At 41.2% G+C, this 26,610-nt stretch overlaps 1 protein-coding gene across 5 annotated transcripts in view; it reads left to right on the top strand.

Moving 5' to 3' along the window:
• Nucleotides 1-10,426, top strand: part of HS3ST1 (heparan sulfate-glucosamine 3-sulfotransferase 1) — a 36,519-nt gene extending 26,093 nt beyond the window's left edge. For 3 of the 5 annotated variants that reach the window (XM_030801093.1, XM_030801096.1, XM_030801094.1), the window contains one exon: nt 3,475-7,835. In XM_030801093.1, the coding sequence (XP_030656953.1) occupies nt 3,583-4,506 (924 nt within the window). In that variant the 5' untranslated portion in view covers nt 3,475-3,582 and the 3' untranslated portion in view covers nt 4,507-7,835. Of the gene's footprint in view, nt 1-2,219; nt 2,952-3,474 lie in introns of those variants that run through there. The other 2 variants (XM_030801095.1, XM_030801092.1) reach the window with 2 other exon arrangements.
• The last annotated feature ends 16,184 nt before the right edge of the window (nt 10,427-26,610 follow it).

Raw genomic sequence — 26,610 nt, forward strand, 5'->3', positions numbered from 1 at the left:
TACTCAAAAGACAGTAATAACAGCAACTAGACTACAGAACTGGAATTCAGGAGCCAAAAGTCCTAGGAACAGACTTACTATGCGACATTGGGCAAGTCATCTTGGGGTGTGAAAGGCAGAGACTAAGTGACTCCCTTCTTCTCTGATGTTTATAATTCCATTGTCAAGATCAAGGTTGCCCATAAGAATGGCTTACAGGTTCACCTGAACTTGGGAATCTTTTTGTTTCTGAGAGTGTTACAAAAAGGACCAGAAATCCTTTCTCTGCCACTGGGAAGTCCAAATTACAAAACCACAAGAGGAAGTTGGCTCCCAATGCCCACGGTGTGTATGTAATATAAAACAGGTTATACTGTATTTAGGTGTGAATATATGTGTGCATACATTTACACGCACGAACACATATATACTTATACACATTTTTACATATACACATAAGAGATACACATGGGGTATACACGTGATAGATATGCTATATATAGTATTTGTGTATGTATATGTTTGTGTATATACTTGCATATACGTATATAAGACATTAGCTAATTTCTTTCTCTATAAGCCTCAAATATTTTTGAATGAAAAAGGTCTAGACATAAGTAAATACATTTTTAGAAAGGATTGAAGTACAAACAAAGAGCTTATAAGCTGCTTAACTTCCCAATATTTTGTTGTTATTTTCTTTCATAAAGGACAAACTATATTTAGTTTCTTCTCTACTGTCTGCTGGTAATTCCCCTTCAGGAAAGAAACCTCAGATGTACACTATACTAACCAGGATACCTCAGGTTAGAGTGGAAGGAGCATAAACAGTCAGATAATATGAATTTCAGATCTGGCCTCTGCCTCTACACTTAGGTATCAAATAATAGGGATGTGTTTTTCCCTGAGTCTGAACATGGAACTATAAGACGGGGATAGAAGTGACCAACACACAATATAGCTCTCTACAGGGTAGTAGTTAGTCCTTCTCTCATTTGACTAACCTATTATACCTGCACACACACACACATGCATGCACACACATACAGACACACTCAAGCATGCACATACAATTGCATACATTCTCACATCTCAAACATGTAAGAGCCAAGCACAATTGGTACATTTGGTCGAACCACATAGCTGACTTGAGAAGGAAATGAAATTCAGGTGAAACACCCTGAAACCACGAGTTGACTAAAAAAATTGGTCCATTAAATTGAGCTCACCAATCGGTAGAACCAACCTGAAACCTCATAGTTCTTGGCTAGCCTTTCTAAAGCATTCTCGATTTTTTTCTTAAAGAGTTACATCATTGATCTCTCAGGTCCCTTCTCCAGTGCACTGTGGTTCTCTAAAACCTTCCATCTATTTGATTACTTGCTCTTTAATATGTTTTTCAAAGCAGATAACAATATCTGAGAAAGGTAGATCAGCTGGTTGATCATAAAAATGGATGTCCTGGGATTTGTTCTTCCTTTATTCATTCTGGACAAGTTTTAAACTAATGAAGTACATTTTGAAACTGCCGTACAAAAGATGATGAGTCCTCTTGATGGAGAACATTTTTACTAGCTTTGTAAATCCCACAGTTCCCAAGCCAGGCCTGTCTCTTACGCTTCTCTTAATGTGTTTTAACAGAGATGACTCAAGTGAGAGCATCTAATCTCCTCTTTAGGGGAGAGCGTGAAACACAGACTGATGAGTATCAGCTCCTTGAAAACATAAACCCTTGACTGGTGTGTCTTGTGGAACCCCACAGCATCTAGGCCAGCAGTTCCTGTGTCCTTTACTGCCTAAATGTTATAAATCTTAAATAGGTAAAGAGGAGAAGTTTTGTGGAAAAGATGTGGTTTGTGGATAAAGAACACTGAGTTTAGAGTTTTCAATTTGTCTTTGAATTTTGAAATAGACAATAGAATAGTGTCCTTAGACAAGACTACCCTCTATAAAATGGTGGTGACCGGCAGGGCGTGGTGGCTCATGCCTGTAATCCCAGCACTTTGGGAGGCCGAGGTGGGTGGATCACCTGGGGTTGGGAGTTCGAGACCAGCCTGACCAACATGGAGAAACCCCATCTCTACTAAAAATACAAAATTAGCCAGGCGTGGTGGCACATGCCTGTAATCTCAGCTACTCGGGAGACTGAGGCAGGAGAGTTGCTCGAACCCAGGAGGCAGAGGCTGCGGCGAGCTGAGATCGCACCATTGCACTCCAGCCTGAGCAACAAGAGAAAAACTCCATCTAAAAAAAAAAATGGTGGTGACACCTGCCCTGCCTTCCTACCTTACAATGTAGGGTTGTAGTGACAATAGCTGAACATAGTATGAGACCATATTATCAATAGTAAAGCTTTGTACAAATGAAGGCTTTTTTGCACTTTGTGGTAATTTCACTTGTTTATCCCTCCAGGCCTACTTCAAATGTTTCCTCCACTGTGAAACCATCCCCAATTATTTTAGGCAAAATGAATGAAAATGTGTCTTCATAGTACCCTACCTAAATTACAATCATAACATATATCTCCCCGATGCCTACAGTCAGGCTGCATCAATTAACTTTTGCCAATCTCCCGCTGCAATACAAACCACTCCAAAACTCAGTGGCTTAAAACCACAATCACGCATCTTCAGTCATGAGCTGGGATGGCTGTGTGTGTCTCTCATCCTCCCTCTGGGACCGTGGGCTAGCCAGGGCATATTCTTCTCATGGCAAAGGCAAGAGTGAAAGAGGGTGAGCAAAAACACACAAGACCTCTTGCAGCCAGGCTGGGAACTGATACGTTGTCACATCAGCTCATATGCTAGTGGCAAGGCCAATTCAAGGGTTGGACACAAGGTGAAGAATTGGGACTAATCATGCAATCTTTCATACTAATTCACGTGCTTTGTTAGATTAGGAGCCCCTGGCTGGAAGAGTGGGGGCAGGAACAAAGCCTGCTTCTATATCACCTGCCCCTCTGCCAGGGACTGGTGAGTAGTAGATATTTTACTGATTTTTGCTGAGTTCCAAAGGGTCTTCCCAACCCTTTCCTTTATAGCAAGGGTTAGCATGCTCTGACTAGGGGGCCAAACCTGGCCTGGTTGTATGCAGCCAAGCAGCTAAACATATAAATGATTGCAAAAAATAATAACAGTATAAAGGAAAATAATATTTAATGACACGTGAAAATTATATGAAATTCATTCAGTGCCCGTAAATAGAGTGTTCTTGGAACACAACCACACCCATTCCCTTGTGTGTTGTCTACGGCTGCATTCCATCTATAATAGCATGGTTGGAGTTGGAGCTGGCATAAAGTATGTCCCTTAAATCCTAAAATACTTATTCTCTGGCCTTTTGCAGAAAATGTTTGCCATCGGCTCTTGTATAGGATAAGAAACTGAGAGTCCTGGGGAGGTGAATATAGCCCTCACTGCGGAGTGGCTACAGAGTTGTTAGTTGAATTATCCCTGTGTTTGTTATATGTTAATATCTTCCCTTTTTGTTCCCTAGTAATTGAAGGCCTGAAACGCCCATGTGCCACTGACTAGGAGGCTTCCCTGCTGCGGTGCTTCATGACCCAGCGGCGCACGGCCCAGTGAAGCCACCGTGGTGTCCAGCATGGCCGCGCTGCTCCTGGGCGCGGTGCTGCTGGTGGCCCAGCCCCAGCTAGTGCCTTCCCGCCCCTCTGAGCTAGGCCAGCAGGAGCTTCTGCGGAAAGCGGGGACCCTCCAGGATGACGTCCGCGATGGCGCAGCCCCGAACGGCTCTGCCCAGCAGTTGCCACAGACCATCATCATCGGCGTGCGCAAGGGCGGCACGCGCGCGCTGCTGGAGATGCTCAGCCTGCACCCCGACGTGGCGGCCGCGGAGAACGAGGTCCACTTCTTCGACTGGGAGGAGCATTACAGCCACGGCCTGGGCTGGTACCTCAGCCAGATGCCCTTCTCCTGGCCACACCAGCTCACGGTGGAGAAGACCCCCGCGTACTTCACGTCGCCCAAAGTGCCTGAGCGAGTCTACAGCATGAACCCGTCCATCCGGCTGCTGCTCATCCTGCGAGACCCGTCGGAGCGCGTGCTATCTGACTACACCCAAGTGTTCTACAACCACATGCAGAAGCGCAAGCCCTACCCATCCATCGAGGAGTTCCTGGTGCGCGACGGCCGGCTCAACGTGGACTACAAGGCCCTCAACCGCAGCCTCTACCACGTGCACATGCAGAACTGGCTGCGCTTCTTCCCGCTGCGCCACATCCACATTGTGGACGGCGACCGCCTCATCAGGGACCCTTTCCCCGAGATCCAAAAGGTCGAGAGGTTCCTGAAGCTGTCGCCGCAGATCAATGCCTCAAACTTCTACTTTAACAAAACCAAGGGCTTTTACTGCCTGCGGGACAGCGGCCGGGACCGCTGCTTACATGAGTCCAAAGGCCGGGCGCACCCCCAAGTTGATCCCAAACTACTCAATAAACTGCACGAATATTTTCATGAGCCAAATAAGAAATTCTTCGAGCTTGTTGGCAGAACATTTGACTGGCACTGATTTGCAATAAGCTAAGCTCAGAAACTTTCCTACTGTAAGTTCTGGTGTACATCTGGGGGTGGGGGAAGAATTTTAAAAAAAGCATTTAAGGTATAATTTATTTGTAAAATCCATAAAGTACTTCTGTACAGTATTAGATTCACAATTGCCATATATACTAGTTATATTTTTCTACTTGTTAAATGGAGGGCATTTTGTATTGTTTTTCATGGTTGTTAACATTGTGTAATATGTCTCTATATGAAGGAACTAAACTATTTCACTGAAAAAAAAGATTTTTTCTGGAGACGCTATCTTTTTTTGAATATAATTAACTTGCCCCCAACTCAAAATAGCTGTCTGTGTTGCAATCATTGCAAAATCTAAATTCTTTTGTTACTTAAAAAAACATGTTTTTCATGGCTATTATAATCCTCTCTCTCCTCTCTCCTTTCTGCATTGCTCTTTTTAATTTTTAATGTCTTATTGTGATCATCAGATTTATTTTTACTTGGATTGTAAGATTTATCTCGTCGGCGATTCCTTGTCATTTTTGGAGGTCACAGTTTTACCCATTCCCACATGTAAACTTCAAGTAAACAAAGCAATATTCAGGATGGAGAAGCAGTTAGTGACTGGCTAGAGGTCTCTTGGGATCCATCTTGACCTCAAAGAATATTTGCACACGCTTCTGATCTCAGCAGTTATAATAAAGAGGATTAAACCCTTGCCCTTCAGAATGATCTTGGGCCTGGGTACTTTGCCCTAGGTGGCAGTTGGCTTCCAGAAAGCCAATTAGAATAGCAAAGAGAAACTGCAAAATCTATGCGTGTCTTCATCCTGTAGGTTCTGTGAAAAGCTAACTAAAAGGGTAGTAGTCTTTTGCTTAGTCTGAAAGTCTGCTTACTTCCTGAAAGATACATTGGCATTATAGACATATATTCCATATGCACTGAGACATAAATATGTGTATGTTTCAAAATCAACTCTAAATTTGGAGTCCTGAATGTGAAAGAAAAAGTAAGCTCCCAAGGGTTGAAGTCAAAAAGAGAAAAGAGCAGAGCTGAGGGTAGCACCTAAGAGAGCCACTGTACCTGCCCCCAGAGGAGAGGCTGGAGTTCAGGTTTACTTCTGCCTCTGAGCAGCCAGCTTGTTGGAGATGGTCACACAAACCCTTCTTATCCTCAGTTTTTTCATGCATTCTTTGTGCAGTCAGCCTTTTACAGAATTAAACACATTGGAATTTAATAAAAATAAAACATTCATGACAGTAAAAGAGAACATACAAACAAGCAAAATAAACTGGTTTCCTGACATAGTTTATACTGAAGGAAAATGACAGAAATGGACGTTATTAATCATCTCCTACACTTAAGAACTCATTGAAATTTCTCCAAGCAACCCCAGGATGCAGATATTATTATGGAAATTTCAAAGAGGAGGAAATAGGCCCAGAGAACATGAGAAACTTGCCCAAGGTCACATTGACTATAAACTCAGGCTTAGAGGCTACTCAGAGCCAAAGCACAGGTTATTTATGTATTTAGTTTTTACCCAACTCTTTCTGAACTCAAAAGGAAAAGCCCAGACTCAGAGCCAGTTCTTCCTGACCTGACTTGACATTTCTTCCCAGGTGCCAAATATCTTCCATCCTAAGAGGTGTGTCCCAGATACAGGAAGGGCAAGAAGAAGCCTGCAGTTTTCTCAGCAGTGTTATCAGGGAAGTGAGTCACCTTGGTGTGTTTCAGCAGCTCCAGCCTGACCTGACCTTAGCATGGCCTATGCCCTACCCCATATCATGCACAGAGAGCAGAGAGGATGCCTTCCCTTTAGAATCCATTAAAGTCGTCATTAAACCATCATCTCCCCGAGAGGATGTAGCAGAAATATTTATAGCAGGCCCGTGGTGGACATGGTACTTTTCAATAGGCAGAGAGCCTCCCTCTGCAGTGCATCATTGGATCTTGCTTTTACCATAGTCGTTGAAGAGCTGAAGAAATAAGAGGGCCCAGAAAGGTTAAGTCAAGTTTCCAAGCCTGTTCAGGAATCTGGTGACTGAAAGGAAACTGCAATGACAGTCTCTGACTCGGAAGAAGATGCTCTTTGCAAACTGCCTGTAAATTCCTGTGCCCTGACAGGGATGGTCTGGTTGAAGCATGAACTGTTGATGCAAGAGGCAGCGGGGAGGAGCAGAGGAAGACAGGAACAGCACGTGGAACATAATCTAGCTGTTGGGACTGGCATAGTCGATGGAGGGGGTGGTCCAGTGTAAAATGATCAGTGAATGTAAATTCAATATGTTTTCCTTTGAGGGTGTAGTGTCGTGGCTAAAGGAATGTTCAAATGAGTCTACCATGAGCAAGGGATCAGAGGTCCTAGTGGCACTATCTGTTCATTCATTTTTGGTACAACCCCAGCCAGTCATTGAGAAGGTACACTGAGAAAGAAACCATCACTCAAGACTTACCCAAGGTATTTATTAATAGCTCTCACCAAGCACTGTCAAATTCAAAGGAGGCCCTGTAGTAGACCCTGTGCTGTCCTTATAGGCCAAAATGCAGTGACTCAGGAGCTTAATAGCACCCGGTCCCTCCAAAACATGCCTTCTACCAATTCCATTAACAGAGACAGATGTCAGTAGAAGGCGTGGGGCTCCTGTCCAGACCACCCCAGCCCAGGAGCAGCCTGGGGGATCCAGGTGGGTCCTTCCAGAGAGGCAGCTGAGAACAACGGAACCAAGCCTCAGCTATTAGATTTGGAATATTCACACATGTGACACTCCAGAGTCAGAACAGCCCCTTCCCTTTCCCTTCCTCCTGGAATCAGATAGGGTTGAAATCCTTTTAACACCATTTGGTTATCAGCGCACAACCTGAAGGTTTGAGAGTTTAGGAAAAGTGACATGTCTCTGAGCACAGGGTGCTTTACTCCTTCTGTGCTTGGAGGCTTACCCAACTGGAAGGAGATGCAAGGCAGGGGAGACCAATGCCTAGCATGCCTGCTGCTTACAGGGGTGATGTCACAGGTCACCATTATTCATTAAAATTTTACTTTTTTGAGCCCCTACCACATGCTCAACATGGTATTGAGTCGTCAAAAACATAAAAAGAAAATACAACAGGAACCAGTAGTCATTAACTGTTTGTTCTGGAGTTTAATAAAAATACAGAGGGTCTTGGAGTACAAGGGGAAAGACATTTAGCTGTGTATAGACTGGGTGGGGGGATGTGTTCCATGGTTTGGCATTCAGTTCAGCAACATTCCTGAGAGAAATCAACTAGCCCCCTTATAGAGAAGAGGAAACTGAGATTTAAAAAGTGGTCCTGGCCGGACGCAGTGGCTCACGCTTGTAATCCCAGCACTTTGGGAGGCCGAGGCAGGTGAATCACGAGGTCAGGAGTTCAAGACCAGCCTGACCAACATGGTGAAACCCCGTCTCTACTAAAAATACAAAAATTTGTCAGGCATGGTGGCGAGTGCATGTAATCCCAGCTACTCAGGAGGCTGAGGCAGGAGGACCACTTGAACCTGGCAGGTGGAGGTTGCAGTAAGCCGAGATGATGCCACTGCACTCCAGCCTGGGTGACAGAGCAAGACTCCATCTCAAATAAATAAATAAATAAGATAAAATAATAATAAAAAATAAAAAATGATCCTGACCTCAAGTCATTTTTTTTCGGAAGAAAGGATTTTTGCTCACTCCAGGGAAATAGTCCAGAAATGGGAAACGTTGACATCACATATCACAAAAGAAGGTGAAAAATATCAGAGACCCTCTCCAGAATATCATTTGTCAGAAATATTAAGAAATAGAGAATCTTCCCAGAGGTCGCATGGCAGGGCAGGTCACTTAACTTGTGGGCCACAGAGATCCTGACCTTCCTATGGGAAGGTTTCATGGAGGAATTGCCATAAAGCTGGGGCACGAATGGCAGTGGTGTCACCAGAGCAGGGCATTCTGAATAAGGGAAGCTTGAGACATGAAGACAGTGGTCCTGGGGAGAGGCTGGGGTTAGAGGGTAGAGGTAGGCAAGAGATTTGTCTAAGTGGCATGTCAAATGTGTTAAACTCAGGGAGAAGCTACTGCTTTCCAAGGCTGGAGTGTTGGAAGCTTACTTAGCAGGCACCCATGTGAATTTGGCTCCTGTGCAGGTGTATCTGTTGCATAAAAATACCTATCATTTGTTGCACACCTGCCATGTGCTTGGTATTTTAAATATATTGCTTCTAACCTGTATAACAACTCTAGGAAGTAGAAAATGGGCTACTAATTTTACAGAAAAATAAACTCAGAAATTAAAGGGCTTGCCTGTGTTGATAGAGCCATTGCTTCTTACAAATGAAATTTTGTCTCGGGTGTCTCTGCTCCTTTTCAGTCCATCTATTTGTGGGTCAGTGGAGGAAGATATAAAGCATATGTATCTGTCTATTAGGCACAGCCTGTAAGGGAAATTATGGGCATCTAGGATTTGGAGTTGGACTGTTAGGGTGTTGTCAAGATTACCTTCAAGCAAAGCAGTGGCTGGGATTTGATGCAACAGGGACGTGATAAAACATGCTCCTAACCGGCAGCAGCTCATTTCGGAAGACTGAGCCTGAGTTAAAGGCCAGAGCAACGTAACAGATTTCTCCAAACAGCATACAATGAGAGAAGGCCAAAGCTAAAGAGGACATCATCAGATTTAGCTGCTTCACTAAAGTGTTTTGATGTAGAAAATGACCTTGGTGCTTTAGTTCTCCCTGATGTCAAGACCTTTACTCCATTTTGCCCAAATTTCCCAGTTAGATAACAGCAGAGAGAGAGCCAGTAGACCTGGGTATGCATCCTAGCTGTACCAATCACTGACCATGGGATCTTAGATTCAGATTCTGAGGACCTCCATTTCCTTTTCCATAAAAATGGGCAGATATCTACTGTATTCTGTTTGGGGGAAAACTCCAATTCAATGAGATAAAGTAGGTAAAAACTATAAACCCGGTGCATATGTTACTTAGTGGTTAAAAACATTTGGGACTTCAGGAGACAGACCAAAATTGGTTTTGAACCAGTCGGCAGAAATGCACTGCCCTTTTTCCTGCTCTGCTTCCCAGCTATGTGACTGTAGCTGTTGCTGTTAATGCTTCATCCAGAGCTCATTTACCAGGGAAGTGCTCTCAACCCCAGCTGCCACCAAGATTGTCTTCTGTACTATTTCCTGAAGGATTTCTCTTAGTTGGCGGGAGTTTCCTTACCTGAAGATGACTGAGAAGTGTTGTCCACCCCACTCCCCTGCTTTCCTAGGGTTAGGGCATGACTAATGATTGACTGACCGATGTGGGATGGGGCATGGGGGTAGTAGGGTAACAGTCCACCCTCATTGCCTCCGGGCAGGACAACCTCTGGTGCGACTCATACTCAGAGCTCCTCGTGAGATCAGGCTGAGGCTAGACTTCTCCTGAAACCTTACTTTTACTTATTTCTTCTGAAACTTCATCCTTTTCCCACATTTCCTTACTCATTTCTTCTGCTACCCTGTTCTCAGTAAATGTGTTTCCCAAGAAAACAGGAATCCCCCCTCAGACTTCGCTTCTAGACCATCCACTTTAAGGTCTTAACCTTGCATGCATGTTTTCTTCTCTCTGTATTTTAAATGTATAATGTGATCAACCCACGGAGTTATTAGAATTCTTCCAATTAAATGAAATGTAGCAGAGAATGCGTCTATTTTATTGGCTAGCAAATAGCAAAGTGTTAAATTCAATAATGGCTGAAATTGTTTCCAAGTAGTAGGCTCTTTTATTAGCTTATCGGACTACCAAAATAGTATAATGCATCAATATCAAACTTAAATTCCAGCTTCATAGAACAATTCTGGGCCCAACAAATATGAAGGTATTGCTCCATCTTATGTAGCAACATCTTGTATTTCTATTGTTTGATAAATATTCCACTTAGAACTAATACATGGATGTCTATTCCTTTTGATTTCAACCCTCTGGCACTGAACACAGCGCCTGGTACATGGTAAGTAAGGAGTATTAATACTTGTTTGTGGATTGAAGGGTAACTCTAGACTAGTTGTCAGTTTTATGTGAAAGCCCCTTCTACAACATCCCAGCCTCATGATCTGGCCCGCCTCCTGAAAGTACCCTTTCTGGCCCAGACACTGGTAGGTACTTTAAAATATGCTGTTTTATGTAATCTTCACAAACCTCAGGGGAAATAATCAATTCAAGCTTCCTGTGTTTGTTTACCATTAGATCCCCATCACATAGCAACAATACTTGACATAGGAGCTATAAATATTTATTAATCGAACAAATCGCCCTAATACCCAAGCTCTTTTCACTATGCCTTACTATATGACCTCTTCTTGAATATTGAACCCATGGATAGTTCTCCAAGGTAACCCATTATATCTCCAAACTGACTATTGAAATTCATACTTACTGTACCTCGACTTACATCCCCCAACTTTCTCTCATGAATTTGAGTTCTACCACACAGTGCCATAATGAACAGGTCTAATACCACTTTCTCATGTTGGCGTACTGAAAAGAGCGCTGACCTCGGATTCTGAAGACATGAATTTAGAAGTTTATCTCTCATCCTTTTTCACAGCTATGTGACCTTGGGCAATTTCCTTAACTTCTCTGAACTTCCAGTACCTTTCTGTAAAATAGGGATAAATATACCTTCTTCACAGAGATTCTATGAACAATTTATGGAAAATGGACAATGGACATATATGACATCACAATGTCATAAACTCTCCAAATATGTAAAAGTGAGTCTTTCTAATTCCTAGTTAGCTCTCACGGCTGGTATCATCTTCGACAGAAAGTAAAGGAATAATACTCATGTGCTTATTAAAACCTAGGTATTATCTCATTTAACCTTCATATCAACCTATGAGACAAATGCTACTATTTCGCTTCTTTTATATATGGATGGGGAACCAAGGCACAGAGACATTAAGTAATTTGCCCAAGGTCACATGGCTAGTAAATAGTAGCACCAGATTTGTCTCTTGCGTGTTCTCTTCATAACTAAAATGCTTTACCTCTAGGTTATAATTCCTGGCAATGCAAAAGAGAATCTCTTCTACAACATGTCTGTTCATAAAAAGAGCTAGAACACAAAGAAGGCAAAGATAGAGACCAGAAACTTAATATAAATATCAGCAAAAAAGGCTGTCTCAGGCAGAATTCTAGAAAGGCTCCCTTGATTTCCACCTACTTGTATACAAACCCTGCATAGACCCCTCGCCTTGAATATGAGCAGAAGTTATAAATAAGATGAGTCATTTACTCTCTTGGTTAGAGTACTTTATATGGCAAAGATGATGAGCTATAATGACATTGTGTTATGTAAGACTCCAACTTAGCACACTGGGGAGATTCTTCTACTGGCTTTGAAGGCCTCACCTGCCATGTTGTGAAAGAACTTTTAGAGGGCCATGTAGCAAGGGACTGCAGTGTCCAGTAGTAGCTGAGACTGTCCCCAGCCAATATCCAGCAAGAAAGCAAAGATCTCAATATTCCAGTTTCAAAGACTAAATATTTGCAACAACACATGAGCTTGAAAGAGGGCCCCAAGCTCTGGATAAGAAAGTCATCAGTCTGAAATCTTGATTGCTGCTTGGGAAGGCCACAGCAGAGGTAGGATGTGATTGGACTCCTGTCACAGAGAAGTTGAGAGAATAGGTGTATATTGGTTTAAGCTGCTAAGTTTGTAGTAATTTGTTAGGTAATAGGTAATTAATTCAAAGTGCAATTCTATTATCTAGTCTATTCATCTTGCCTCATGCTCACTTTTCTGTATGCTCCCTTGAAAACAAACAAAATGTATGGATTTTTGTTACCCAAGGAATGCATTTCCATTGTATATTAACCAGAGCCTTATAGCAAGATTATTCAGAGATGACAATTTTTAAATTTTTATTTATATCCTTTGAGATAAAAAAAAACACACACACACACAGAATTGCAGCTCCATCAGTTGATAGAGTTGAAAGGGAACTTACAGGTGATTTTAGCCAAACTTCTCTTTTTATAGAAGGATTTAAGGTCTGGAGGAATAAAGTAATGTAGGTAGCAGCAGAATCGAAGGGAGAACTCAGAACTACTTTGTAATATCTATCACACTATGTATCTGTTTTCCAATCCCTTGCTCTCCAAGTGAAGACCTGTTGCTTACTGTGGAGACCAATGCACCACACAGTTCTCTGCATAAAGAAGATACCCAGCTGAGAGTTGATTGAAATTATGCTCCTCATTTAGTAGTGTTTTTGGTAGAGCATGAAAAACAATAATAGCTAAACATACCTGGTGTTCCAGTTACCTAAGGCTATATAACAAACCACTCCAAAATTTAGTGTATAAAGAAACAATCTATTACCTCTTATGGTTCTGTGGGTAAATTGGAAACATCTGGGAAAGTCTTGCTTGGGGGTTTACCTGGTTGTAGTCAGGTGGTGGCTAGGACTGTAGTCATCTGAAGACTAACCTCATCTGGATGGCCAAGATGGCTTCTTTAATCTCATGTTGGGATAACTGTAACACCTCCGTGTGGCCAACTTGGGTTTCCTCACAGCATGGCCGACTTAGATTTATTGGTGGAACTTTTTATATGGTAGCTGGCTTTCCCTAGAATGTTCCAAGAAACCAAGGCAAAAGTTACAACTGTTACATAGTGAAACTATTGTCACATTTAATGTTTCAACAAGGCCGGCCCAAATTCAGTGTGGGAAAAGACCACAAAAGAGGCAGAATAATTGGAGGCGTGGTTCACAGGGGGGCCCTCTGTGGAGACTAGCTTCCATACCTGGTTGTTCCTTCACAATAAAATGGACAGAATACCTGCTTAATGGTTATGCGGTCATACTTAAAAAGGGAGATTAATATAAGTGTAAGCTTTCAGGATATTAGTGTTCATTACACAAATGTAAGTTATCATTATTATAAGTCCTTGGGCTTGCTATGTAATTTCAACTATTTTGACCTAAGGAATGTGGTCAGTTCACTCCTCTTTTGATCCTATGTGATGGTGATTAAGTGATTTTGCATAAATCAATTTATTCTACAAGTAGAATCCAGGCATGCACACTGTGTTGCTTCCTCTGAATTTTTTTATGGCTCAACCAAACCATGTGAAGAAAAGATAACACTTAGAACAAATTACAGGCTGGAGTCAGCTTGGAAAACTTTGTGTTACATGAAAGCACAAACCCTGACAGACCTGCAAAACCTCTTAGACAATTCATCAGACATAAAAGACTATTGCTGAGACATTTAACACTGGATATTAAAAGCTATGCACAGCACTCAAAAGACAATATATGGCAGACTCTATTTCCACTTTCTTTAATTTGGAAGTTCTATCTTTAGTAGCAATTTACATTTTCCACACAATTAAAGACTGTACCTCGTTCTGATATGCACTTCAAGTATCCAATTCATCTGTGATTTACATTTTCTTCTCTGTTTATCTGTTTATTTTCCTCTCAGTTAGAAAATGAGGTTTTAAATTTTGGCATCATCACTTAAAATCTGGGCAATGCTGGGCAAATTTGATTAACCATTTCAGAGGGTCAGTTGGCTGATATGTTAAATGGGAATATGATTTTGTTTCAGGAATTGTTGTGGCTCTTGAAGTCTATGAGCACAGCCAGGCATGCAGTAGATATTCAACACATACATATTCATTGATCTTTTAATACACTTTTTGTTGGTGGATTCAAAGGGTCTGTAAATAGGAATTCACTTGTGACAATAGAACAACCCTTCAGATATCATTGTACCACCATGAATGTCAAGACCAATACATCTAAAAATCAATGAAATTTTATTGTGCCTCTAATGGTAACCATTTACATAAGGCCAAGCCATGGGCAAATGTGATATAGTGGTATAGTAAGAACTATGTACAAATGCTCCTTGACTTACAATGGAGTCATATCCCAAAAAAAAATCTGATTTATTGAAATATCTTGATAAGTTGAAAATATTATAAATCAAAAATGCATTTAATATCGTAATCTATTGAACATCATAGATAAGCCTAGCCTACCTTAAACATGCATAGAACACTTACATTAACTTAAAGTTGGGGAGAATAGTCTACCACAAAGCCTATTTTAGAATGAAATGTTGAATATCTCATGTCATTTATTGAATATTGCACTGAAAGTGAAAAACAGAATGGTTGTATGGGTACCCACCACTAGCACATACAGCTGAAAGCACACTGGGCCTGAAATATGTTTGAAGCATTGAACTAAAATTAATTTTTGAATGATGGGGATGCCACAGCAACAGGGTCATCAATTTCTCTCTCTTCCAGTGAGGCTTAAGAAGAGCTGATAGAAGGCACTGGAACATGGACGCTTGTTTATGGGTCAGCAGCAATGGTGTTCTTCATGACGACACCAAGTGTCAGTTTACCCCAGTGAGCAAGTGGCTGAATGGGAACTACTGCTTGCTGCCACTGCTCAGCCTTGCTAGAGAGTATCTTACTGAATATCACTAGACCAGGAAGATACCAAAATTCAAAATTGGAAATATGGTTTCTACTGAATTTGTATTGCTTCTGCTACCATCACAAAGTCAGAAAATAGTAAGCCAAATCATTGTAAGCTGAGAACCATCCCTATGTTGGTCTTCATCTTGTTCTTGACATACAGCTTCTAAAACTCTTGGAATTTCCTAAGGGATAAAAGCAATAAAGCACAGAAGGGAGCCTTTTGTTATTCACAACAGGCCACTTTCCACCACACCTGAGTTAACATTGATGAGATGACTTTTGTAAAACTCCTGGATAACCACAGGATGGGAGGTGGTTGCCAGGGGAAACAACCACGTGATTAAAATGTCTGAGCTTTCAGCCCTAGCTGCCACACTCCCCCACTTCTGATCTCCCTGAAGGAAGCGGGTGAAGAGGGGCTGAAGATTGAGTTGATCACCAATGGTCAATGATTTAATCAGCCATACCTACTTAATGATATGACCATAAAAACCCAAAAGGACAGAGTTCAGAGTTTCCAAGTTGATGAACATTTGGGGGTGCTGGGAGGATAGCAAGCCCAGAGAGGCCATGGACGCTCTGCACTCCTTCATTCTGCATCATCCCATGGCAGAAGTTGGAAGGGCAAGGGAGGGTGAGAGCAAGAGAGCAAAATACGCTGAACTCACTTTTAAAAAAAACCCACTCTTGTGACAGCTATTTCACTCCCTTGATAATGACATTAATCTATTCCTTCAGGCCGATCTCTCATGACATAATCACCTCTTATGAGGCCCCACCTCTCAACAGTGTTGCACTGGAGATTAAGTTTTCAACACATAAATTTTGGGGACATATTCAAACCATAGCATTCCATTATTGGTCCCCCAAATGTATGTTCATACAATGCAAAATACATTCATTCTATCCCAATAGTCTCAAATTCTTAACTTGTTCGAGTCATCAACTCAAAAATTCAAAGTCCAGAGTCTCATCTAAATCAAATATAAGTGACACTAAAGGCACAGTTCATCAGAGGCAAATTATTTTCCAGCTGTGAGCCTGTGAAATTAACAAGTTATGAAATACAATGGTGAAACAGGCACAGAATAGACATTCTCACTTCAAAAGAGAGAAATAGACAAAAAGAAAGGAGTAACTGGGCCCAAGTAAATCCAAAACCTAACAGGGAAAATAACATTCAGTCTTAAATCTGGAGAATAATTTATTTTGACTCCATGTCCTGAATCCTGAGCACAAAGTGGGTTAGGAACTGGGCCCCCAAAGTCTCAGGCAGCCCCATGCCTATGGCTTTGCTGGGCACAATCCATCCAGAAGCTATCATGGGTTAAAATCTTGTGCCTGCAACTGCAGGGTTCCTGGAGCTGCTCTCCGGTGGATTTACAGTTCTGGGGTCTTAGTGGCTGTTCCACTCTCATAGCACCATTAGGCTTTGCACTAGTTGGTGCTTCCTGTGGTGTCTACTCCTGTGACAGGTCTATGCCCCCAGACTGTCCAAAACATCCTTTGAAATTTAGACAGAGGCCATCTTGGCCACATATCTCTTGCATTTTCTTTGCAGAATTAGAATCACATGAGTTCTCCCGAAGTTTATGCCTTGTAACTTTTGGAACAGTGGGTAAAGCCACACCTGGACTCACCCGAGCCACAGCTGGGGTGGCCAAGGGGTGCTGCACCAGAATTCAGGGATCCCTGAATTTTAGATGTCACAGGGCAGCAGATTCTGAGGTTCCATGGGCACTTCTTTGAAAACCTTGCCCTCAAGTTTCTAGCTCACCTGGGATATCTCTGAAATGCTTCTAAGAGCATTCTCTCATTGTCTGGTTAAATGGAACATGGCTTCCTTCTATCCATATTAATCACTTTAGCAAATGGTTACTTGGCCACACTCTTAGTGTTCTCTTCCAAGCATGTTTTTATTTTCTTTTTTATTTTTTTTTCTATTCCTGACATGGCAGGCTGAGCATTTTCCAAGTCTTTTCATTGTGCTTCCCTTTTAATTATAATTTCATCTTTAAATCACTTCTGACTTCTATCACTTCACTATAAGCAGTTAAAAGTAGCCAGGCAAGTCTTTCAATATCTTTCTTAGAAATTTCTTCCACCAGATATCCTGTTAGGTTGATGCAGACGTAATTGCGGTTTTGCCATTACGTCCAATGGCAAAAACCAACCTAATAGTTTATCACTCTTACTTAAATTGCACCTTCCATAGAGCCCTTGAGAATGGACACAGCTCAATCAAATCCTTTATCAATTTATAACAAAGATAGGCTTTATTTCAGTTTCCAATAAATTATTCCTTGTATTTATCTCAGCTTTGGCTGAGATATGAATGGCTTTTACTCTCCATATTTCTACCAACATTTTGATCATGACCACTTAAGTAACCTTTAAGAAGATTTAGACTTTTCTTACAGCTCTTGTCTTCTTCTGAGTCCTCCCCACAACAGCCCTTAATGCTCTGTTTATGGCAATCTAGGCTTTTCCTAGCCTGCTTTCCTAAATTCTTCTAACCTGTGCACATTCCCCAGTTCCAAAGCCGCTTTCATATTTTCAGGTATTTGTTATAGCAACAACATCACTTTTTCAGTACCAATTTTCTGTCTGAGTTCATTTTATTTTGCTATAGCAGAATACCACATACTGGGTAATTTATAATAAACAGAAATTTATTTCGCTTATGGTTCTGAAGACTGGGGAGTCCAGGAGTATTGGAGAACCTTAGTGCCATGTCATCCCATGGAACAAGGCATATAGGTGAGGGTGGGAGTGAGAGAACATGAAGGGGGCAAACTCAGTTTTCTAATAAACTTACTTCTGTGGTAACTAACCCACTCCCTTGATAATGACATTCATCCATTCATGATGGCAAAGCCTTCACGACCTAATTACTTCTTATTAGGCCCCAACCCCGAGCACTGGAGATTGAGTTTCCAACATATGAATTTTTTGAGATACATTCAAACTATAACACATATCTCCCATTTGTCAGCTTCTGAGTTGTATCTTTTATAATAAACTTGTAATCGTATGTAAAGCACTTTTCTGAGTTCTATAACCTATTGTAGAAAATTATTAAACCTTTGAAAGGGGGTTATTGGAACCCCTGAATTTGTACTTGCCAAGTCAGAAGCAATGATGACACCTTAGATCTTGTTATTGACTTTTGAAGTGGGGGCAGTCTTGTGGGACTGAACCTTAGCCTATGGGTCTGATACGATCTCAGGATCATATCAGAATTGAGTTAAATCATAGGACACCCAGCTGTTGTTGTCTGCCAAGAATTTAAGAATTGTTTGGTGTGAGGGAGAAAAATAGCACACATTTGATGACCAGAAGTGAAATAGTAGTGTGGAAGTTGAATGAGTATAAAGATAAACAATTTGTTTTATCCTGTACAACAAACACCATTTTTTGAGATAATTATCAGGATTATAAAGATCATTTTGTTTTTCTGAAATATTCCAATAATGAAGAAGAAAAGGCTGATCATTTTCCTGTTCTTTCTTCTTACACATAGACAGATGCAGATTAAAGGTGATTTTCTTAAAAAACTTATTCTACTAGCTAGTTGAGAAATTTACTTCTTTTTCTAAAGATGATTGTTAACTGTTTTTCAAGGATGTTAAATGATTATTTTCAATTATCTATCAATTTTTTTTCATTTTTACCAAGGTGATTCTTTTAAAATTCAGTTTTTTCCCTCACCCAATGCAAATAGCCCTACTTATTATTTTATTTTTTTCTAGAGAGGTGGAGGATGGCAAGTTTGAAAAAGGACAAAAAGAATTGTAAGGGTCAAGGGATATCTCAGCCTTGCCCATCTATTTATTAAAATCCAATCTTACCCTTATTCACAATTGTCAAAATGTAGAAACAACCTATGTCCATCAACTGATGAATAAATAAACTAAATGTGACATATTTATACAGTAGAATATTATTTAGGCAGGAAAATGTATGAAGTTCTGATACATGCTGCAGCAAGGGCGAGCCTTGAAAATGTTATGTTAAGTGAAATAAACCAGACACAAAAGAATAAATCTCATATGATTCCACTTATATGAAATATCTATAATGGGAAAATCCATAGAAATAGAAAGTACATTAGCAGATACCAGAGGCTGGCGGGTGGGCAATGAAGTGTTATCGCTTAACAGGTATAAAGTTTCTGTTTGGGTGTTGAAAACTTTTTAGAAATAATGGTGATGGATGCACAACATTTTGAAAGCAATTAATGGCTCTGAATCATATAATCATACACATGAGATTAAAAAGGCAAGTGTATGTTACATATATTTTACCACTATGTGAGTGTGTGTTTGTGTTTCTGTGTGTGTGTCCCAAAACAGGGGAAAACATTAATCTTAGGTTCTATGTGAACTTTGTATTTAATTGCAAGCAAGTCAACTATGTTCTTGACTTATTTGTAGGATGTGCATAAAATCTTCTATAAAAATGCTAAATCTATGCATCACTGTTGCATGACAATTTCAGTTACCAATTGCTACATTATTTATCAGTGTATAGATGGGAAATAAACATGGTACTTAATGTGAAGCAGGCCTAATTACACCCACTTTTCATGTGCCTAACCTGTGACTTAGCTTCGAACCAAATAAATCATTTACACTTATAAGTTAAACTACTGTACAAGCAGTTTTCAATTTCTCCCATCCTGAGAAGTATATTATTGCCTCTCTAAATCACGTTGTTCCCAATCTGCCTGTAAAACATTCAGCAACACAACCTCAGTGTGAATGCATCATCAGTCAGCAATTTCCAGGGTGGAAATTAACCCCTTGCCCTCTCAGTTCTGTTAAACAAAAATTCCTGATCATGGGTTGAGCATAGCTGCCCAAACTGGAGTAAGTACAAAATAGATGAGCTCCTTAATAGTCAAAAGCAGATAGTATACTTGAGCTGTAATAAAATTAACCAAAAGAATACATTAACAAGGGGTGGGTGTACCTTCAAATTATTTTTGTTTTGTTTATCTCCATCAGACACACAGGCTAATTGAATAGTCATCACTTTGTCTGGTATGCCAAGTTTCTGCTAGATAGCAAGTGAAAAATGTTATATAATTGGAAATAAGACTGACTATATTTAACGTTATGTAGAATTAAGTGTATATATCTGCAGTCTTACATGGAGAAAATTTGACACCTTAAAATCTGATTGGATTCCTTAAATAATAGTTTCGTTGTTTAAAATAAGTCCTGGGCAACTGGGCATTCTCCTACTAGAGGCCAGCAAATAGGAAGTTCAAGGGATTTGGGGGCTGATCAATAAATAAGATATGATCCTGAAAGCCTGTAACACACAACAAGCCTTATGGGGCAGTACTTGGATAGGGTTGCATAACAGGAAAGTCCTTACAGCACGAGACCATCCAGTGGTTTGTGTGCCCAGGTGATGTTGCTAAACAGCAAGGCTGGGTCAGAAAGCTCCTAAGGGTAGCAGCTGCTTCTTCTGAATTTGTAATCACAAAGCCCTATCTTCTCAATGGGTAACAATTGTCTGGTGAGGTTTCCTGGGGTATGCAAAACAAGCAGGCTACAATTGGCTTGTTTGGGTTATATTTTAAATAATTGGATATGCAAAAATATTTGACTTTGGAGCGAGTGTAATTTTGAGCTCAGGGGTCTCAACCTTCTGCGAAGAAATAAACAACCCAGTAGCCAATACATAGAGGCCATCTTTGGCTCACTTACATAACCACAAGAAACTAGAGTGTCTGCCTTACACAGGCATGGATTGTTCATCTTCAAGTAGACTTCTGTCAACTCAGAATATCCATCAAATGGCTTATATTTGTTTTTGTTTTCTATCGCCACGGAAACACATTGCCACAACTTAGTGGCTTACACAAGAAAAATGTATTTTCTTGCAGTTCTGAAATTTGGATGTTCAAACTCGGTCTTGGTGAGCTAAAATCAAAGTGTTATCAGGAATCTGTTCCTTTTGGAGGCAATGGGGAGAATGTTTCACAAAGTCTTTTCTAGGTTTTAGAGTCCATTCTCATTTCTTGGCTAGCGGTCTCACATCAAATCACCTTCCTTCAGACTCTAATCTACCTCTGCTTCCCTCAAGATTTTTGTGGGTTCACCCAGGTAAGTTATCTCCCCATTTCAAGATTCTAACCTTCATCATAACTGCAAAGTCCCTGTGCCATGTAATTTAACATAGTCACAGGTTCCAGGGATTAGGATGTGGATATCTGTGGTGACATTATTCAGCCCCCCAAGGGGTGCTGGAGAAAACACAGACTCCAGGTCTGTGAGGAGCCTCAGGTTCAGGACACAGATAAAAGGAAACTCAATGGACTCTTTTCAAGGCAGCCTCTTAACTTCACTGAGTGACTTCTGGAAGGGGGTATAGCTATTTTCAAACATACAGGTAGTGAGGATGAAATTTATGATTTCATCTAGCCCAGGGAAGCATTCTGACCCCCAGCCCTGGAGCAGTTTAAGAGATGGAGCCAGTAAAGTCAGGCTTGTCTTCCTCAGGTTTCTTCCTCTTCAGACCATACTGTTCTGTGTTCCCTTTTCAAAGTTTGGGCCTCTCTGCACCCTAAAATCCCAGTGACTGACAGGTGGCTCAGATGCAGTTCTTGTCCTGGTGGATCCCATAGCCTGGTGCGAAAGACATAAATATAAATGGAGATTCCATTTCCTTCCAGGGCCCTGAGCATCTAGCCAAACCATTGATTCTGCAGCCCATGCATTGACACATAATTGCATGTCTAGCCATTTCTCCTTCCAAGTAAAGTGCACAACCAGGGGCACTGCCCAACGTTCTGTTCACTGGGAGGTTTTCCCTTTGCTACTGTCCTTCATGGATGTTCTGGAAAGAGGCTGTGGAGCTGCAGCTGTCCACATTTGGTGGTGTCTGCATATTATGCAAAACCATCTGAAGCCTGGTTCAACTGTCCTCTTCCTCTGTCAACTGATCATAGGGTACTACCCATGAAGCCACAGGTGCAGGCTAGAAGAGAGAAGGCAGTGTAGCCAGAGTAGGGACCATGGGCATTTGGGTCACTTCTTCATGTAATTTACTTACGCCTTCAGGACTTTCTTGGGTCTGAACCAGTATACAGAACTTCCTTTGGTGATGAAGTATTGTACTGCATGCCTAACCTTATGGCTTGGTAGGTCATGTAACACCCAGTTCATGATAGGTAGCTCAGATAGCATGGATACTTAGTGGCCCATAGTCAAGCATTCAGTTTCTACTAAGGCCTAATAGCTGGCAGAGAGCTGTCTCTCAAAAGGAAGAGTTTTCTGAAGATGATGGCAGAGCTTGCTCCAAAATCCTAAAGCCTATACTGTTTGCCTATGGGAACTACAAACATTTCCATCTGCTACTAACATTTCAAGCACAGGTTATTCTGAAACACACAATATGATTGAACCATTATTCTATAATTTGGATCTGAGGGGTCCAAGGCTTGAGAATGTCACCGAACCTGATGGAATTCAGGCAGTGCCACATGAAGGCTGAACACACAAACCTTGAGTCAGGATTATGGGTTCAAATCTCAACCTCTCTTCTGTCTATCTAGAGTGGAAATATCTCCAGACAGACAGAAGAGAGTTTGACCCTGGACAGGTTCTTTGACTCCCAGTGCTTCCTTCCATCACTGTTAGAATGGCAATGATAATGGCAATCCCTTACTGGATTATGGAAAGCTGAATAATCGAATATGTGGAAAACAAGAACTCTTCTCATGTGATTAGATGATGAATGAATATTCATTATGATTGCTGCCTCACTTTAACTTAGCTCTGTACTCAAATACCACCAAATAAAGGCTTCCCTCACCACCTTATAACTTCTGCTTACTTCCGATTTTCATTGTACTTGATTTTTCCGCATAGAACTGATCATTACTAGATATATTAGTAACATATAGATTAAATATTATTTTAAATGTTGCCTCTTTTGTTTTAATTTTTTTTACCAAATGTAATTCATTTAAATCATTCTACAGATATTAACTGACCATCTACTATGTGCCAGGACCCATTCATTGGACTGGAAATATAACAGTAATTAAAAGGTAAAATTTTGTTCACCTTCTTTTCTGGTGTTCACTTACTGACCTTCACTACCAGGAGCCTGTTTCCATGAGGGTAGGGATTCTGTGTCTTTGATTCATTCCTGAAAACTCAGAACCTAGAACAGTGACTATCCCATAAAGTCAACACTTAGTGAATAAACAAATGAGTGAATTAATAATATTTTTACCCAGCACATGAAAATTGTCACCAGGGAAGAAAAGAGGAGCAAACCTTGAAGCTCTTTAACACAGAGAGAGCTGGTAATGGAATGCATCTGAGATTTCCTCCTTATGATTCTGCAGGGTCTGTGCTTTTTCTTAGTGTGGAAAGTGAAAATCAGAGACATCAAACAGCTTCCTCAAGGACACACAGTTAGATGGAAATGGAGTCAGAATTCTAATCCAGGTCTATTTGACCACCAACTCTGCAATTTACCTACCATATCTGTGCAGAAGAGCCCTGAGTTACAGACCAGTAATGAGAAGAAATAGTGAAGGGTTGGCAGGCACCTCAGTTACATAAGGAGTTTCTCTAGGCTGTGTGCATCACCCCACACTCCATCTAAAATAGATGTTGGAGATTTTAAACATCTAGGGTTTAGATACCTGAAAAAAATTAATCATTTTAGTGGTTTATGAAAAAAGGCAGGAAGAAGAGGAGAAGCAGCAGCAGGAGGAGGTGGAGGAGGAGGAGAAGGAGCAGGAAGGGGAAGAGGAGGGAGGAAGGGAGTGGAAAAGAAGAAGAGAAAAAAATGAGTAACCAGGCGGACTTTTAGTTGGCCTTTTGCTCACATCAGTATTTCATCCTTGGCCACCAATTGCACACTTGAAGTTGTTTACCTTCCTGGAGGATTTCTCAGTCGTTCATTGTGAAGGATTCCTAGCCTCTCCTCAGTGGACAGCCAAGAGCCTCCTCTCAGCTGGGAGCCTTCCTCCTATTCACTGCAGTCTCCCTGAACTGCTTCCAGGCCCAGCTTCTCTGGCCAATGGCCAAGGACTCAGACAGGCACTGTTCTTTCAGCACAGAAACACAGAAACCAAGTGCCTTGGTACAAACAGAAGGCTGCATTCTTTGGCTGGGATCTGGGAGAGATAATTACCCCACAAGGTCTTCCTCTCATCTAAGCTGTTGTTTAGCTAGACAGCACAACAGAGTTTGTGGAAAGTGCTGCACAAAGGTTTAGTTCATTCATTTGCTGACCCTGTGATTAGTGACGGTGAGCCTCACCTCCATGAGCTACAGATTTCCTTCTCTGAAAAGGGTCATAGAACTAGGTTATCTTTAAATTTCTGAAAAGTTCTGAAACATGATAATTTCTCCTAGTATGAAAGAAGAAAGTTTAAGAAAAAGTGAAATTTTATTCCTTCCTTCCTTCCTTCCTTCCTTTCTTCCTTCCTTCTTTCCTTCCCTCCCTCCTTCCCTCCCTACCTCCTTCCCTTCCTTTCCCTTCCCTTCCCTTCCCTTCCCTTCCCTTCCCCTCCTTTCCCTTCTCCTCCCTCCCTCCCTCCCATCTTCTTTTTCCTCTCTCTCTCTCTAATGTACCAAGATTTTAAGCAAATAATTTCCAGATGAAATTAGTACCTTGAAATTTTGAAGTTGTATTGGGTAGAAGCCAGAAAGATATCCTCCAAAAAGCTGTAGACATTTTATTATGCTTCTTACATGACAAAACTTGAGGACTCCTTTGCAGCCACCTTTTTCTCTGTTCACTATTTACAAATCTCATTTCTTGAGACGTCATAGAGGAATTCAGAGATGGGTTTGGTCATGGAAACCTATTTTCCATTTTTCATTTTCCATGCTACACTTGCCACTCATTTCAGTGGTAGGAGTTGCTAAGCCAGTGAGTTAACCTTGTCTTGGCCTAGAGCTGGGGCCTGGCAGAAACTGGTGAAATTGATTTAGAATGTGTTCTGTGGTCTATACCTTATCATTGTAGAAATAGATAAGCTTTTTTTTTGAGACAGGGTCTAGCTTTGTCACCCAGGCTATAGTACAGTGGTATGATTGTAGTTCACTGCAGCCTCAAACTCCTGGGCTCAAACAATCCTCCTGCTTCAGCCTCCTGAGTAGCTGGAACCACAGGCACACACTACCGCACCCAGCTGGAGATGGTTTTCGAAAGTTCATTAACTGATATTTACATACAGGAGAAAACACAAATGAAAGCGAGGCTGAAGACTCTGATTTCATGAGAGATATTGTGAAGTTCTGGGTAGAGAAAGACTTCTCCCGGGTCCAGTGAAAAAGTAGCTCCAAATGGGGAAGAGCCATTGTCCACATCCCAGCCCCCTTCCTCCTCAGACTTGGAGACGGTGGGGGCAAGTGGCATGAGGGATAATTGTGCCAAGGTCACCTGGATTCTCAGTTGATTTTGTGTGAGCTGGAAACACACTTTTCTGTGTAAACCCGTTGGGATTTAGGGGTGCTGGTGTTGTAACATAGCCAAAGCTTTACCTGATTAACATAACCCACAGGACAAGGGCAATGAGTAAACTAATTGTAGGCACATGGTGTTATCTTTTTGCAAGAAGAAAGAATCAGAAGATGCTGATGAGAGGAAGGACACCCTGCAATCAAGCTAAGAGGGCTCAATGTCACCATCCATTTGGATTAAATGTCAGTGTGACCTTCCTTGGACAGAATTAATGTCTTTGGTGTATTCTGTTTCCTTGAAGCTTAGCAATGATTCCTCAGAAGGAAATGGAGGCTGGGGTTCGAGCCCGGGACTGTCTCACACTAAAGCCAACGTTCTTTGGAGCACACAACACTAATTCCTTTTTCCATTTTGCTCGGTTCTGGATTCTTTGCCTGCACATGCATCATTTTAATATATGTATAATTATATCATGATATGTATTTTATTATCATTGCACTAGAGATACTGGACCTTCCCTACTAAAGACTTTGACACATTCACAGCTTTCAAAACAACACAATAATAACTAATGTTTGAAATACTTCACAGTTGGTCCTTCCATAAAAAAAAATTCTTTGGAGTTTGAAAACTCTTAAGCTCTTTTTCCATAGCTATGGGGGCTGGTAGGACTGAAAGGGTTTCAAATGTAGAGGAATTTTTAGTTTCTTGGCAATCTCATAATTCAAACAACTTTAAGTTTTAAATGTCACACTTGTGATGTACTATAGGTAGTCATTAATAAACATGAATGGGTTTTTGAGGTTCAGAAAACTGGCAGCAAATAAAGGGATGGAAACATTGATGCAGAGAGCAGGTGCATGCTATAGGGAGCTCCACTTTCCTTGCTGGCTGACATTTGCACAGAGTTAAGGTCAGCCATGTTGGCTGTGATCTTCACAGCCAGCAGGGGAGTTTTCTAAAAGTAAAAGGCTCCTGGTGTCATTCCCCACTTCCACACCTTGAGGGCTGCCCATTGGTAGAAGGTCATTTTGCTTTTTTAGTTTATTGGGTTTTATTTTCAATGTGGCATTCAAGGCCTGTTGCATGCCTGGCCCAACTTAACCTTTACCGTCCTCTTTCCCTGCTCTTCTATATGTTGGGCTGCAGTTCAAGCGACAGGACTGCTAGACACA

Source organism: Nomascus leucogenys, chromosome 20, assembly GCF_006542625.1.
Source record: "Nomascus leucogenys isolate Asia chromosome 20, Asia_NLE_v1, whole genome shotgun sequence".
Classification (NCBI taxonomy): Eukaryota; Metazoa; Chordata; class Mammalia; order Primates; family Hylobatidae; genus Nomascus; species Nomascus leucogenys.